Source organism: Falco cherrug, chromosome 3 (genome assembly GCF_023634085.1).
Source record: "Falco cherrug isolate bFalChe1 chromosome 3, bFalChe1.pri, whole genome shotgun sequence".
Classification (NCBI taxonomy): Eukaryota; Metazoa; Chordata; class Aves; order Falconiformes; family Falconidae; genus Falco; species Falco cherrug.
Genome location: NC_073699.1, coordinates 40,768,133 through 40,785,552, shown reverse-complemented (window position 1 = coordinate 40,785,552; position 17,420 = coordinate 40,768,133). Strand labels below are relative to the sequence as shown.

General features: G+C 35.6%; 1 protein-coding gene across 4 annotated transcripts in view; it reads right to left on the bottom strand.

The window, feature by feature from the left end:
* Positions 1 to 432: 432 nt before the first annotated feature.
* Positions 433 to 17,420, bottom strand: part of UBE2W (ubiquitin conjugating enzyme E2 W) — a 32,675-nt gene continuing 15,687 nt past the window's right edge. For 2 of the 4 annotated variants that reach the window (XM_055704723.1, XM_027811186.2), the window contains exons 2-6: positions 14,814 to 14,905; positions 11,564 to 11,666; positions 8,906 to 9,061; positions 7,689 to 7,764; positions 433 to 3,321 (exon numbers count right to left, since the gene is read on the bottom strand). In XM_055704723.1, the coding sequence (XP_055560698.1) occupies positions 3,308 to 3,321; positions 7,689 to 7,764; positions 8,906 to 9,061; positions 11,564 to 11,666; positions 14,814 to 14,905 (441 nt within the window). In that variant the 3' untranslated portion in view covers positions 433 to 3,307. Of the gene's footprint in view, positions 3,322 to 7,688; positions 7,784 to 8,905; positions 9,062 to 11,563; positions 11,667 to 14,813; positions 14,906 to 17,001; positions 17,133 to 17,420 lie in introns of those variants that run through there. The other 2 variants (XM_027811187.2, XM_055704724.1) reach the window with 2 other exon arrangements.

Here is a 17,420-nt window from a genome sequence, read left to right as displayed (position 1 = left end):
TGAAGCAACAGAAATTTCATTTAACAGTCCTGACATATGCTAATGAAGTAATGCAACCTCTCTTCCCACCACTGCAAGCAAACAAGAATCCTGCATCTGGAACTCCCCAGTTAATACCTGAAGTGTTTGTCAAACAGCAAAGCACCATGATAAGGAACTATTTGATCGTCCACAAGAAATGAAAGCACTACATATTAGTATGGTTTGGGGTTTTCTTAAAGAAACCATTTCCTTCAGCTGTTAGAACAGATGCCCTCTGAAGAAAAGAGGAAGCACCTCACTATTACCCAGATTCCTTCCTCCCTTGATATCCATCACATCATTTGGAATTACTGACAGTTCTGTCTCAAGAGTAGCTGAATGTAAGAAACAGTGCTGCTGCACTCCACCATGAAAAGGTCCACACTTCATTTCCATTCAAGGGTAGTAATCTATTTTAAAACAACAATTTATTGTGTTATAGTATAAAGACACTAAACACAAAACAAAGTGTTTAAAAACATGAACATTGACACAGAACAAAAGCAAGATCGTTTCAAGCCAATTCTGTAACCGTTTCATGTGAGAAATTCCAAGTGAAAGAAAGTTACATACCCAGGGTCACCCTACAGAAAGGATGGCACCGCTTTCATCTAATTCAAGCCCTATTTCAGGGCATCATAGCGTTGTCAGAAAAGTTGCATTATTTTGAGGGCTTGAGCGGTATATAGACGACCTTACCCACAGATCTACAAGGGAACCAATGGAGGAGCTTCTACTGTAAACTAAAAGACCTGAGGTACATTCTTTTCTAATCTACCTTGCATTTTTTTGATTTGAGTATATTGAGAGGGAGGGGGGCAGGTATTAAAGAGCAGCATAAATTTGGTTATTTAACTTCACTGTAGTCCCTGTGATAGCATAGGTCAACAAAACGTATAATGATTTGCACTACAACACCCATCTTCAACAAAATACATACAGCATGTCATAAAGCTTCTTTGAAAACATGTATTGTAGCATGGCAAGCCACCATATGAAAAGAAAAGGTACATGAATCTGAGATGATGTACTTGAACCATTTCTTCAGAGACATTACCTTGTGTAACAATAAGGTCTCTTTCCTGTGGACTATTTGATAATATCCATTATGTGAACCATTCACACATGAATTCCTCAAAGATCTGTCAAATCACTTCAATCAATACAGAGCAGTTAACACCAATATACATATTAAGTACCAGATTACTGCTCTTTCATATGAACCATATCCAAAAATAACCAGTTTGATTAACTCACAACAATAAAATTTTGCTAAACAAAGTCAGAGCAGAACTATTTCATTTGCTTAAAACTATTATTTTTGGCTCTTAGAAGAAACTGAATTCTATGTTTTAAAGGCTCATTGTGAAAATACATACACACATCAAATTTATATCCAAAGCTAGATTTTACCACTGAGTTTTAAAGGCCAAGAGATATTTTCAGTACAGTAGAAAAAATAGCAGTTCCTGAAGTATATCGTAACCTTACTTCACTGACAATATCCGTAATTCAGTCACTGTATGAAATACTTCGCTGAAGCAAATCCATCTGAACTCTATCCACCCTGAGTTAAGCATCTATACTTCTTTAAAATGTTTTAAACATTAGGTAACAGAGAAGTATGTACAAGGCTATAAAACTTGTCAGTTATCATACAGCAGTAAGAAAAAAAAACTGATCAGGCAATTTTCTGTTTGTTATTGTAGTTACTCATTCTGGGTTGGGTTTGGGTTCGGGGTTTTTTTTGGCTTTTGTTTATTTGTTTTTAAATCAAGTAGTTACTTGATTTAGACATTCATGCATTAACTGCTTGAATTTTTTTTTTTTTTTGAGTGCAACAATAAGGCAACAGTAAAAAAAAGTTATAGAAATTTTGCATATGTGTAAAGGTATTAAGTTTATAAAAGTGCTTCCTAAAAAGACAACCTAATTGAAGTATCAAAATATTACAGAGTGGTGAGAACAACTATTATTTCAATAAATGTTGCTCCATAGAAAAACATCAATCTGATTTAGGCTTCTTCCCCCTTTTTGGTGAAGTAAAAGCCTGGAAAAAAACCTGGTATGGCTGCGTGGGACAAGCAAATTAAGAAAATATACTTTAGTCTAAACTTAAATAAGAAGGTCCACACTTTTTTGTCAAAACATTAAGCCTCTGTCAAAAATGTATTTTTTCTCTTTATAGTACAGGATTAAAAGACAAGATGATGCTTACAAGATAAAGAAATAATTTACATGAAAATATCTTCTGACAAAGCTTTTCAATCAAAATATTGTTTTGTAACATTCAAACATGACATACAACACAAAAGAAACAGTGAATGCAAACAAAAAATGTTATATGGATTGCTTTCAAACACATAAATAAATGAAATATTGGTGTAGGCAGTAGGGCTCATGCTGATGGCTAGCAGGAAATAACAGTGTGCAATTTATTTGGAAAAAAGCTCTAAAGTACAAATTACAAGCCCCATTACGGACTGCAGCAAGTTCAGTTATATCACTGCCATCCTCTCCTATCTCCAAAATAAATTCTTGGTTAAATCACTCACCCTAAATTACTCATACCTTTGCTTCAGAGATATGAATAACTATATACAAAAAGTAGTTTTATTTCACCATAGGGATAACATTGTACCTCTCTGCCAATGTCACTTGAAAAACCTTCCGTGTCAAAACAATTTGACAGCAGATAAACAATTTAATAAATATGCAATGACCTTATTACAGTCCTTCAGCTAAGCATGTTAACTCATGCTGCTAGTTTTGTGATCACAGTGCATAGAATCCAAATGTAAAAAACCGGGGTGGCTTTTAAGGTAATGGTTGATCCTTTGCTTATAATCCAAATACATCCGAAACTTTCATAAGCTCTGTCATGCATCAATCTTTTTTGTGGCAGGAGCAAAACCTTTCCCTGGTACAATGTCCATTGCCGGCAATGGATGCACCAAAACCGCCAAGGAGCTCAGTGTTATTGCACAATATATGAAGACCTGGAATTCTTCCAAATGCTTAAAATAAAAATAATGGAATTATTCTGACATTTCTGGACACCTGCATTAATACTGTATGACTAATAAAAGCATGTCAGTTGCATGGACTGAACCAGCGATCAACATGCGCCCAGAATGCACACTAGTAAAAATGCAGTCAAAGGAAGTAGTCTTCATTGCCTATAGGTCACTTCCAGTCAAAGGTTAAAGTTCAAAGACTGAATGATCAAAGTGCTCATTTTCTCAGTAGGACTATCTTCTGCTACGAGGATCACAAAATGGTGGCATCAACATGTGTCATCTTTAAAATAAAAGAAGAGCATTTATGGAAAACACATAAACATTCGATGTCCAAATTAGCAAGGTGCTGTATGCAGAAACAATTCCTAGCCTAGACAGTAGCATGCAGTGGAAACGCACCAGTAGAATAATTCTGTGGTTCTGTTCAATGAATACTCAGAAAAAAAGAGAATATCGAACATACAACTCCCAAAATGCACATACATCACCCAAGCATATTAGTATTAGCAAATATTCCATTGAAAGGACAGCGATTTCCACACATCATATTTAGAAAGCCATCCACCAGGAAAGTGAAAGACCAAATATGCTCAACGTTTTGCCCCCTTGAAGTACAGCAGGTCTACACCAGTTATCAAATTGAGAAATGCTTTCATAAGGAATATCGAGTGGTAGGAGCTGGCAGAACGGGCTTCTCCTGATGCATTCTCAACCCTTCATACCCTTCATATGTATGTACATATATTCATTTACTTCAAGAATCAACACTAACTGTAGTTGACAGAATTATGCAAAAATAGGTTACTCATATAACCCGACTATCTTAAGTTCTGTCCAATCACAGTATCTAAAATTTAGTGAATGTAAGTTATTTTCAGGTTTATTACAAAAAGGTGTATTCTATGCCAATCTTTCTGCATTATGCTCTAATGTTAGAAGTAAATATTTGTCTTTGAAATTCTTCTTCTATGACTTTCTCTTCCATATCTCAACCTGCAGTATATTTATATCTGGTAACGGTAAATATTAAGTTCGTTAATAGAAAGCAAACTTACTGTCTGGCTGTTTTTAATGCACTTACTTGTAACCTCACACACCTGGAAAATTTAGCCTCATAAACAGTATTTTTACTGTTTACAGATTTAGCGTATATAAACTAGCAGTGAACAATTCTGCATTCTCACTGGAAAACATTATGTCATCAATTGTATTACATGTAAAAACCCTCTTTATTTTGATAGTAGGGTACCGTTCATGTAAAAAAAGATTGGACAAGGATGCAAGAGAGATAGGAGTATTTAAACCATGTACTAAAAATTTAGACCAAATATTGGAGAAAACACTTTCTACTGAAAAAAAAAACAAACAAACCAAAAAAACCTCCCCAAAACCCCCAAAGCAGTAAGGAGGTGCTGGCTGAAAACAAACACCATTGCCCTCTTTTTTTCACAAAAAAACTACCTCCTGACCACACCAAAGCCAGGCAACAGCTTTAGGAAACCATTTTTACCCTGGATGCCCAATGAAACTATCTGGAATGTCCTCTGTCTTTAACACAACATGATCAACTCTCAGATTGAAATTCAACGTGAAATTCAGTGTACAGTTGAAGCAGACATTGGGTAAGACAGACAATCTAGAAATATTTTTAATTATCAAAGATCAGACATCTTGAAACAGGGCTTGCAAGGACATCAGTTTGGAGCAAACAAGGCTCCTTAATGCTGCGTATGGAGTTAAGTTACTTTGTTGGGGCAGGGATGAAATGAGAGATTAAAAACTGCAATAAGCTAAACGTAGAGACACATGTTTACGTATCAGAATGTATCTCAAAGCGCCACTTATCCTTCTGTGTTTATATTGGTTTGCTTTACATCAGCTCCCAATCATGCACTATTTGCTCCCAGCTAAATAAATTCCAGACACCTCCTGGAAACAAAACAATCCTTCAAATGCGTATATTAAAAGTGATGACAGCCTTCCTCCTTTCCCTTCAAAGCATGGCGATTCAATTTCACATTACAGCTAAGCCAGTCCAATGGCTAGCTGACAAAAGAAGGGGCCAAACCAATGCACCCCCCTCCACAGGTTTTTGTATTAGAACAGGTGTTTATTTATCCTAGTAGTTACCCTTGGACAGTTGCTTTCCTTTCTTGGTTGGGATCAGGTTTTCTCCCCTAATTTACCCAGTTCAAAAGTGGTTAAACCACAAGATCAGATATATGACACTTTGGTTGAGGCACAAACAGAAAAAGAAGATGACAGAATTATGTATTCCAAGGGCTTGTAAATCTTCTCAGGTGTACACAGTGTTGAAGACAGTTCTTTTCCAGAGAAAGGTGGTTAAAATTAGCAGACAAGCTACACTTCCCATTTTAGTGTAACCCACCATTTCTTCAAACCCATTAAGAACACACTGAAAATGTAAAGGCCATGCCTTTGCACTCGTTTTTTGTCCACAGCCGAGAAACGAAATTATTTGTTACTGAGAGAAGGAGCAAGTGGCATGCAAACCTTGAAAGAAAAACCCTCTAGCATTTAAGAAATTCTATGTCCAATGGACATCAGACATGTTTTATTTTTTTAATGTAATAATATAGTGGTGTGGGGGAAGTCCAATGAACTTTTAATCATGACCACCTTTGTAATTAGTACTTAAAAAGGAAGTTAAAAAACAAATGAAAATATTACAAAGCAAAACAGTAAGAGTTATTTAAATGAACTGGCCCATTTTCATTTGCCTCAGGCTGGTTTTTAGGTTGCTCTGCATTTGGAGAGGGGTAGGGTTTTCTGACTTTCAGAAAACAGCCATTGTGTAGTTACTTCAAAGTAATTGACTCGTTCAGTGGACTATAAGAAGCTTGACAGTTTTGAGCCACAATTATGTATCAACTTTCAGTCAGATAACCCACATTTATTTTCATACTCTTTTGGTGTTTTGCTTAACTCAAATTGAATTTCATGAATAAGAAATTTAAGTAATATCTGTAGACTTTTCTCCTTGATAGACTTCTATCCCAAATCAAAATGAGACTAGCACAAATTCAAAGTAGACAGAACGTATTTTAATCACAGGATAAAGCCAATAAATGGAAGTTTACTTCTCTCTAAAAATAACTGGCAAGTGAAAAAAAAAATTAATAAAAACTCTCCCAAAATTGCCAATAAAGAGAAAGCAAAACTAGAAATGCACCAAACACATTACAATAGTGTGAAAACAGAAAGAGAAAGTGACTACTAAATAATCTGGGGAGGATGAAAAACCCAATCTTGCAGGCAATATGATTATTATTCTTGGAATCAATTTTAAAAACAACATAATGTACAACACACAATAAGCAGTCCTGAGTTTCTTAAATACCTCCATCCCACGACATGCAGCATTCCTCTTACTGTTACCGAAGTACTCTTGCTTTAGAGATACTATTAAGAGTACTGTGAGAACAGAGTTTAATTCTGTTACATTATCATATCAAAAAACCATGGGTCTCAGCAAGTTTTTCTTGTTAAGGCATCCATGGGCTTTCAAGAATCTAATGGTGAAGGCTTTGGCATTTTCCTCTCCAGTCATTAACTCCTGCTGTCTCAAAACACCTGGTCTCATTTCATGTAGGGGATAGAACATGTGCTGGTGTGCAGAAGCAGTAAAAAAAAGAGGCTGTTTTATGGTGGAGCCTTCAGCGAAAGGCAGTGATGGGATCAACTCCTCCTGCACCACCCTAGCATACAGTATTACCTGCTCTAACACATCCCTTCCCAAAATACACGGGCTTCCAATGATCACCATTTGTAAAGTATTTTCCTAGGGAAAGCAAAGAAAGTATTGGCCAACAAGAGAGGAGAGAAGAAAAGCATAGCCCATCTCTACCCTCTCCTTCTCTCTTTCCTCACCAGTAGAGGAGCACACACAGCTCTGAGAAGAGGATAACACATGTTGGGCAGAAGAAAGACGATGACAAATTTTGAGACAGAAGGAAGAAGCCACGCAGTATTAAGCCAGAGATAAAGCCCACGGAAAGAAGAAATAAAAAACCCACCCAAACACACACAACCAAACCAACACAACACTAGCACTATAGACACTATACGTAGCAATTTCAGTACGGTATTTTTTTTTATCAAGTAATTTTATCATGTTGAATCTTATTACTATATTATTGACTATTAGTTCTTATGAGCCTTTAAGTCAGTCAACCTTCCACACTGGAAATTCTGATTAACAGTGGAACTCTATTAAAACCCATAGCTGTTTACAAACATATAAGCACGTTTTAATCACTGTAAAAGCTCTGGAAGCATTACCACCAACAAGAAAAACCTCCGAGTTTAGAGCTAAACCTAGTTTTACTATGGACCTTACCCAAACACAAACTTAAGACTTGTCATGGACTAAGAACTTTCATTCAAACTCAATCCTACAATTTAAAACATATAAATCTGTGCTGTTTAAATTTCTATCAGGAATTATTAAAACGTAATATACAAAAATCACAGCACAGTATTCCAGAAACAGGATTTTAGTAAATTTTTGAAATTAAAAAAAAGAAGAGTTTAAGGCTTTGAATGTATTTATCCTACTTTCCTACATTTTAATTGCCTTCAGCCTGAAAAAAACTTCAAAATTCCTGGTCCTAGTTAAATACTTACCATGATACCACCATTTTGTTTTCTTTGGATTCTTGTTACACGTTCTTACATAAAATGAGTTATCTGGAGGTCGCCTCTGCAACAGAAGAAAAGACCTACAAATAATCAAATAATCCTTATATTGTAATACATGAGGCATTTAGTAAGCTTATGAAACTCTTATCACATGAATGCAGTGAAAATGAGGTAACAGGCACAGCTAGACCTTTGTAAAGAAAAATCTCTTCAGGATTCAGGTAACAATTCTTACTGGAGATATGCTTAAACGAAAAAATAATGAAAAATAGCAAATGGTTTGGAGATAGATAGGGGGAGAAATATATAGAGTAAATAAAAAACAAACAAAACAACCTGCAAGAAAGGAACAGCTGTTGTTCAAAAAACCCCAAATTAAATTCCATTGCAGTTTGGAATCTAATTCTGATATTAGATCCAATTTCACATGTGTAAGTCTCAGCTTGAAGTGGGTGAAAAAAAATGAACTTAAACATATATCTGATCAATACTTCATATTGTTCAGCTTCCTTCGTAAGTATAGTCATTATGCAAAACCAAAGTCATAGGATACAATACAAAGCCGTTTTGGGGATGTTTTTCTACCACATACACATGACTAGGACTGATAGAGATGTGACATAAATAGGCGTGTTTGGATAGCACAGATGTACAAGCTCTGACCACATTGACTTCCACAGATATTCCACTGCGAAAGAAAGGGTTGAGAGTAAAAGGTTAGACTCTTTACAAAAAAGGTCTAAGATATTAGTGTCACTCATGACCAAAAAAAGCAGCTTAGCACCATTTCCTTTCCTGAAATGAAAGTGATCGAGATTGCTGAAATAGTACAGCTGCAAAGCCTTACAAACATCTGCATTACAGACATTTCAGTAGCCATTTTGCACTGCCTTTAAAGACAGAGTAATTTTACAAAGAACTGTCCTAAAACATGATTTACCTTCACAATTAGTACAACTAGAAGGGTTCCGTTCACTTCTTTTCCAGTACTGATATATCACCAGGTTACCATGAAAACAGTGACAAAGTACTTACCACACTGTTTATTTTGCAGTTCTAGCTTAGTATTTTTTCAGTAGCAGAAATGTAAATATAGTAGTTTTGCCTATTTTAGAATTCGAGAAATGAAAGTCTCACTTTGCAAAGTATAAAACTATTAACTCGTACTTATTCTACTCCAACAGTGCTAAAAAAGTCCGTACCTTTTCTTTGCAGCTGGAAAGCATGCTAATAATGCTAAGACAAACAGATTGCACTGAGAGCGCTGGAGACCAGTCTTCTGTTAGAATGGATAAACAGATATGACCATTGCTATAAACATGAGGATGAACAGGAATATTGTCTCCAGTAAACATGACCTAAAAAAAACACCAACAAACATAATTGTAACTTATTGTCCATATTTAAAATAAGACTGTATTGCTTTTGGGAAGACAGTATCTTATTTAAGTGGATCTGCCATTTTCACTTACACTAAATAGTACACTTCATGTTGGGTTCATTCATTTTTGGAAACTATTACTTGAAAGGTCAACTAGCCCAATGGAAGCCTAAATAGCTAGTGAAGATGAAGTTAAATAAATAGTTCAATGTAGGGCTTTTTTCTACGAATATCTATACAGCATAGAAAGATGCAAAGGTAACAGCATAAAGACATCAAACTAATTCTTCTATATCTTGCAGCCTCAGTCTTTCATGTCCTAAGGAATGCAGCTGCCTAGCCAAACCACTGAATTGTAATAATTTTATAAGCCACAATGTTATACACCAGGAAACGATAATGAGATTCACAAATGAGTATTTCTATAAACCTGGACACAATAGATATTTAAGTTCCAGACAACTCATTCACGTTCCAGCATGAGGAGTAAAATGCCTCAGTTTTACTAAATATAAAATAAAGAACTTGTACACGAAGTATGTTACCATAGAGGATGTAATTTTAGATCATTATTTCAAATGGAATATGTTTTTACTTGACATGGACAACTATGGAAGAACCGCATCTAGAACCTTAATTCCTTTCTACTGAAAGACAGTATCACAGTCAAAAAATGGTTAAGAATAGCAATTTGACAACTATTGCTGACATCAAGTTTTTGGTCAAACACATAGCTGGCTCAGGACCAGAGGAAACGGAGTAAAAGTGAAACCTTCATAGCAGCATTAGCCTCCCGAGTTCCTTATGCAACATAAGGTTAATGGATGGACTCTATCTTAAAGGTCTTTCCCAACCTAAACAATCCTATGGTTCTATAACCACTGTCATCTTTTAGGCAACGACATAATAAATGTCTAACACTCATAACCATACTACCCAGAAGCCTCGTTTCCTAAATTATATAGATAGGTGTACAAATGGGTATACATGTACACAACACACCTCATCACTGACTACAAGAAAGAAGCAACACCATCACATAGGAAATTGAAATTAAAGAGCTTAACCTATCTGCCAAATGGCAAGTAAGTTTTACGGCAGCAGCAGAACTGAATGCAGAACAATCTTTCACAGGTCTTCAAACTGGTACTTTTTAAGCATTGAAGAGCTTACCTTCATAATCCAGTAATGTATTCCTTTTATAGGAAAACCAGAACTAAGCATACTAGGTAAGTAGAAGCATGCACACTATGATAGACAACATACATTTAAGGGCAGAAAACAACCAAGTGATTAAGCAGCAGAAGCGTAAACTGTCAATTCACAGCAAGTAGATTTACAAGGCAGAGAATCATGACCCAGAGGTTTGTAATATACAACTAACTAATGCACAGCAGCATTTTAATATATGGAAATTCTAGCCATCTACAACGATCAATAAACAAAACAAACAATACAGTACTTCAATTCTTAATTGTTTTCTGTGCTAGAAGTCAGTGTATATGTACAGATCTAATTTGCTGTTTAACAATAAATTGCACAGAGCCACACACAGAGAGGTTGGGTAATGAGTACAAACAGTACCTACTCTGAACCAAATGAAAGTGTCTATTCATGAGGTGCAGAAGTACAGGTGGCTGGTTTGTTCCTTAAAACCTAAGACTAAAAAAGTCAGCCTTCTAGTTTTTATCACAGTGCCTAAAAATATGTAATGTTTATCGTTTTAAGTGTCTCTCACAGGTCCAGGCTTCAGTTTCAATACCAATGAGAAAAGTGTCAGAGATTACTCTTGGACCTTTGAGCTGAAACATATAGGAAAAGAACTAAGGCACTCTTGCTTCTCTTCTTCCTTCTTCAGGAAAGCAGGGGTGACAGCCAAACACTATTCCTGCCACCTACGTTTTGTAACGTTTCCCTCAGGTAACGGAGGGGTGGATGTACAGAGCTCATTCTGCAACCTAGTTGATTGCTGCCCATTCAGTTCTTTACCTTGCCAGGAAAGCAACACACTATCTCACACCTCAGTTATAACCCCTAGATCCCTGGGGCCTCTCAAACATGTCATGTATCTACGACAATCCACAAGACAAGCACAATATTTCTCCAGCTGTATTAACAATGGCAGCAGAGAAGATAAGAGGCTTAAAAACAAACCAGTTTGTTGTTTACTCTGCTCTTACACTGCAGTAAAAGATCTTCCCACTTTAGCTTGTGTTGCTTTTTCATGCGATAAGAGTATCAGCCTCAAAGAAGCCTCCAGTTTACACTGCTCTCATCTCCTATGAAACCAACTAAACCGTCAGAGCACTACACCTCACTACAGTCATTTTTAAAAGAAAAAGCATCTGCACAATGTATTTAATACAAATTAAAGTAACTAAACCTCACATTAGGATATGTGGATGATATTTATATTCAGCATGTGTCACACAGCTATAACCTAAAGGTAGCATCAAGCAAGAAGGAAGAAAGCAGTTACCTGAGGCGAATCAAAAGGATACCGACTACTGAACTTAAATAGAAGCTGAAATTTCTCCCCTTCATATAGTGTTCCCGGAGCACCTTCCATGTCTACAATCCACCTAAGGAACAGGGGAAAAAACTGTTAGTATTGTGGACTGACAAATCGTAACTTTACTCCTGGAGCACAGGACTAATCAAATCAATTACTAATCACAGAAATCTTATGAACTCTCCGTTAGTATCACAACAATCACAAACGTGAACAACACATCAAGACTACAATTGAAAGAAACAAGCCTGGTATTTGACATACAGGCACTGATATAGTGCTGAAAGTTATACAAGTAATTATGTCTTGAACTCAACACAGGCCCATCGGTTCCAAATAAAGTGGCTGTTAATGTGAGACAGCAAAGCTGAAACAAAAGATCTGTTCTAAAGTTTATTACAACACAGGAACAGGTTTGGAAGGAAATAAACTAGTACACAGTCTCTTTCATGTTGTTTTACTTTTCTGTGAAGGAAACATTCAATACAGTTTATCAAAATCTGTAACCAAGGGGGAAAGGCAATGCTCCTCTTGCACATACATCTGTGAAAAAATCAGAAATTAAACTGTATATAACCCTGGCAGGTAGTGGTACCAAAACTGGAAAAGTTAGTAGTTAATAAGAATGAAAAAGTCACAGAAAATTTTAGAAAAAAAACAAACAAACAACACCACACTAAAAAGGATGATTTACAACTGTAATAAAGAGAACACCTCAATGCATCACAGTATTCTTTGTCCTCTGCTTCTGCAGAGGGCAGGGGGGTGTTTGGTGTGGGTTTTTTATTGTTGTTGGTTTTGGGTTGGGTTGTTGAGGTTTTTTTAACCCAGTCAAAAACAGATGCTTTGCATGTGGTTCAACACCTACAGCAACACTCTGCTGCTATCTAACTTCTGTCATTTTGGAGTTCTATTGTTGATCACTCAACACCATCCTCTGCAGCATCACTTCCCCATTTCTGTCTTTCACCCTTGATTGAATTTTACATGTTCGAGCAACAAAGTAAAGATTTAGCAAGACACTACAAAAATACTCAGGTCAGATTCACATCAGGCTTAAGATGAGATTTTTTCAGAACAGCAATGTATTCGGAAAAGTCAACATCTCCTCCAGCTGGCAGTCCTGATAATCCTACTTCCCAGGCTCTCCATTTTCCTGTTATATATAGTCCCCCTGTGTATTTAAGCCCTGCACATTTTCTATATGCCCCTCTATGACTTTTTTTTTCTTTTTTCTTTTTTTTTTTTTTTGAGAAAAGCTGCTTCACTACTGCAAGGCTAGCTGTCACACTTTTCAGGAGGAATGCATCTCAGCAGTAGCATGGTGATGGCTGTACTAGTGTTCCACATCCTAACTGTACAAAGACTCCTTAGATTTAATCTATCTGCACTCCATATCACTCATCTCTTCCTATGCCTTCTGATTCTACATTTATATACATGATGCACCAACATTCTTCAGCTTTATTAGTCCTTGTGATTCAGAATTTCCACTTTCAAGTTTTTTTAAACAGTTTCATTTACTAAGTAGAAGATAATTCTGCCTGGACATTGCTCCTTTTATGGTCAAGGAATCACTAGAACCCATCTTTTCTGTGCGCTTTACGGTTTAGCCACCTCAAATTTCTAATCCTTGTGTATTTAAAACAGATGACTGCTTAACATTTCAAATGACCCAGTCACATCGTGGGATCCAACTATTTTATTCAACAACATTCAAACCCAAGCTAGTATTGCTACACAAATCTTTACTGCACCAGTTCAAAACTGCAACTTGATTAATGAACTCAGAACATGCTGCTTGGCACCAAAAACCCTCAAAGAGAAAAATATACAATGCTGCCTGTGACAGGAAGCTTCTTACACAGTGACAATTCCAAAATCTAGCATGACAGTAAAAAGGAAGTTTTTATTTGCAAGGTATTGAAAGGTATAAAAATTGTATATAGCAGAAAACCAATGAGGTAGTACTCTGGAAACAGAGACATTCTAAGAAAAATGGAAATCCACAAAAAGACAAAAACCCACAATATTTTTTTCCTTTTCCATCTCTTCATTCGCTGTAAGCTTTCATTTAGTTTTTTTGTTTGTTTGTTTAAATAAGTGAAACATTTAAATTTAAACTTTCAATATTAGATTGAGTTCTTTTATCAGAAAACTTAAGTATTTTGTTTCCCAAAGAAAACCCAAAGTAAAGCAAGAAACAAGCTGTAATTCAGCAATTGTACAGCAGTTTAATATTTGTACTAAATTCTGGAAAGTGATATTTCAATGTGTTTTAGTCATATTCATCTGCATGACCTATCACCAAAAAAAGCATCATTTAAAAATAGAAGTGTTTAACTCAGTATATACAAGGCTCAGAAAAGCCTCATGTAACATGGTCTGAGTGCCACCACCAAAAATGTACATGTGAAGCAGTACTAAAGTCAGCTCTCTGTTATATGTTTAAATTGATCCATCAATCAATGATGTAGTCCAGAACATACAGTCTGAAATTCATACTCTTATAAATTTTTTACACCTGCTAAGATTTTTTTTAACTTTCTCTAAAATTAAACTAAGAAAATTATCTAAAAGAAAAGTCAACACAGTCTAAATATTTTTATTTCAATTAAAAAAAAGTCTAAATTAATACCAGGAACAACTGTCCATTTCAATGGACAGAACACAGAATATTTAACCGTGTTTCTCTTTCCATTTCACTAATCACAGAAAAAAGTGCAGCAGGGAGGAAAGTGCAAACAAATGTACTTAGGTAACTTTACTCTTTTAAGAAGTTTCCACTACTTGCTTCAGAGAAGGAAGGTAATGGAAATTAACAGCTACGAAATATACTCAACGCAAATAACGTAGAAACTAAATCAGCTACTCCACTATTTCAATAAATCTAGAGGGGTTTCAGAAGTTAGTAGCTATGAAAGATTGCTAAATTATTTTATTCTAAAATATGCAGAAGCTTTTACCAATTGACATTTTGTTAAACAGTTAAATGCCTAATAAAAATTAAATGAATTCACTATCCGGTTCCCGAGAGCGTCCAGCACATTATTACAATACGCTCATTAAGTAGAACAATGTTTCACTCCCTAGACTAAAAACATAAAATCAGAATATTACTTGGATTAAGTGGTGAAGTGGCATGCCGAGAATTTCTCCTTACTTACGCTATTCAGCTTGTAAGCAAAAATGTAACAGTATATATCTATATACTTACTGTGTGATTGAATTTTGTACACTCTTTTCATTTAGAGTCATTCCTGGAGGTGGATCATTTTGCAATGCCAACAGCTCTTTTTGTAATCGTTTCTATAAAGAAATTGTATAGAATATTTGAAATATTAACTGAAGTTCAACAATAAACAAGCACACTAAAATACATTCCATCAATTATTAAAAGGTAGAAAGTTTTATTTGAAAACGTAAATGAAAACTGGAATTGAAAGATGAGAAAGAGGGAAGGACTCCTCTCCTAGAAAGTAAACCAAAAAGTCACAGGCAAAAAAAAGTCACAGGCCTTAAACTTACTTGTTTGGTAAAATGCAACAGACACATTTGCAACACTGCTAAATGAAGAACTGTTGTATACAAAATACACAGAGGTATTCAGGATTTTGTTGTATTACAAAGATGTTAATCAGAACTCTACACCTAGCAGTGAACATTTCATATTCCCTTGATAGCATCAGATTTACAATTAATTCTCCCAAGATTCTAACAGCACAACTCGTCCTCCTTTAAATAATTTAAGACACTTCTATCTAGCACCTGTGCAAGTCTTTGCCTTGTTCCAAGTCACACCAGAGGACAGAACACAAAACTAAACAAGACTATGTGATGTGCAGAACACAAACTGTTTTATAACTTTATAGTAACTGTACCTTAGAACCTACAAAGTCAGAGCATTTAGAAGTGTTACACCAGTATCTCAGGTAATTCCTACCTATTTTGACAGGAATAAATGAGTAACTGCAACCAGCAGCTTCTGTAACTACCACCAGAACAATCTATGGAGCATGTGAAACACAACCTCTGTAAGATGCCATCATTGGCACTGCTTTCAGAGTGTCTTTTCTCCATATAAACAGTTATGCAATATGATTTATCTTTCCAAGCCATCTAGATAACTATAATTTCAAGACTTTCTCATTTCTTACTCTCCTTTTTGCTGCCAACAATTTTGAGGTTTACTGCCTACCAGTCCACTTCCACCACCCTACTAGTCAAAGTTACCGTACACTCAGGAGGAATAAAAATATATGATTTGGGGGTTTAGTATCTAATTTTGATTCAACACACAATTTTTTAAAATGTTGGTTTATCATGCATTTCTAGCTGTTTCTTACTAATTTTCCAAACAACTTTCCTGCTGCTTAGCAGAACATAAAAAAATCCACAGGGGAAAATAAAGCATTCATTTGTCAACACAGAAGAGATTCAGTATCTCATTAATACCATTGAAATAGGACTACAAAAAATTCAGACACACAACTCCTAAAGAAAAGGCCCTCATATGCTCATAATTATTTCAGTTATTCTGAAATAACTTCCTGTCTCTATCAAGCAGCTCTGAAAACTTGCTTTGGACTTCTATTTTGAAAGTATCTACCTTGAACCCAGATGCACACTTTAAAAAGCCTTTTATTTGCAAGCAATTAAACAAATGTTTTGAATTGAAATGTTATGTCATAAAAGAATTGTAAAGGCTGTTATAATTGGTGTACAAACAAAATGAAAAAAACAATGCTAGCTCTTTCATAAAAAAGCTACACACACTACTAACACAGTGAAAAACAGATTAGACTCCTGGTGGTCATCCTTTGCTTCCTGCAGAGTTTAAGAAAATTTCAGATTATAAACACCAACAGTGTTCAATACCACTATTATGAATTAAACTGCAAAAGAACAAAGTTCCAAACCCATTTTACAGATCCTTAATTAGAGTGGCAGAGATGTTTTGAAGTCAATTCTCTTTGTGATACTTCCCAAGACCACCATCAATTAAACCTCAGTGGTAGTCAACCTGTGTACACCTTGTCGTATAGACCGTCATACAGAGAAATATTTAAGAAGTTCCAAGATTAAAACCTTCTGTGATAAGGCAAATTCAAATCCCTTCCCTTAAAAAGGAGACTTGGAAATAACAGGTAAAAAATAGTAAAGAACAAATGTATGTGAGAACAGCAGATAATTCTGTAGATCCATGCAGACCAACTATACAACTCTGTCTTTGCAAAAAGGAACCTAAATCCACTTTAAAACTAAATGAAAAGCAGCCACATTAAGGCATCACTAATCTGAACACACACAGTAATTTGAAAAGAGGAAATATTTTGTTTGTTCTGCATCCTTCCAAAAATCCCATTTATCAACATTTAATCTATCCTCTTATTTGAGGTTTGTACCTTTAGCCCTTTTCTCCAGCAACCATCTTCTCAGTCTAAAACAGTCTCAGTCACTCTTTTATCCATCTCACCAGTGCAAGAATATTCTCTCCAACTGCTTCACAGCTTTTCAGGTCTCACATAAAATACTAATGGTTTGTTCTAAAAAACCGTTTATACAAAGGGAAAAAAAATTAAATTATGTACTTGAGCAGCAGAGTACCACTGAAGTGCTCAGTTCCTCTGATCTTAAAACATTTGCTGACACATGGGGGCCTGTTCAATAAATATAAAAAATACATACAGGCAATGCATTGCTTTTCATCAGTTGCAATACAAAATACACTGAGATCCAAAAATGCATCCCAGAGAAATAACACGAGATACTATCTACACTTTGGGTCAAAAGTAGACAGTAAACAAAATCATATTTTTGAAGA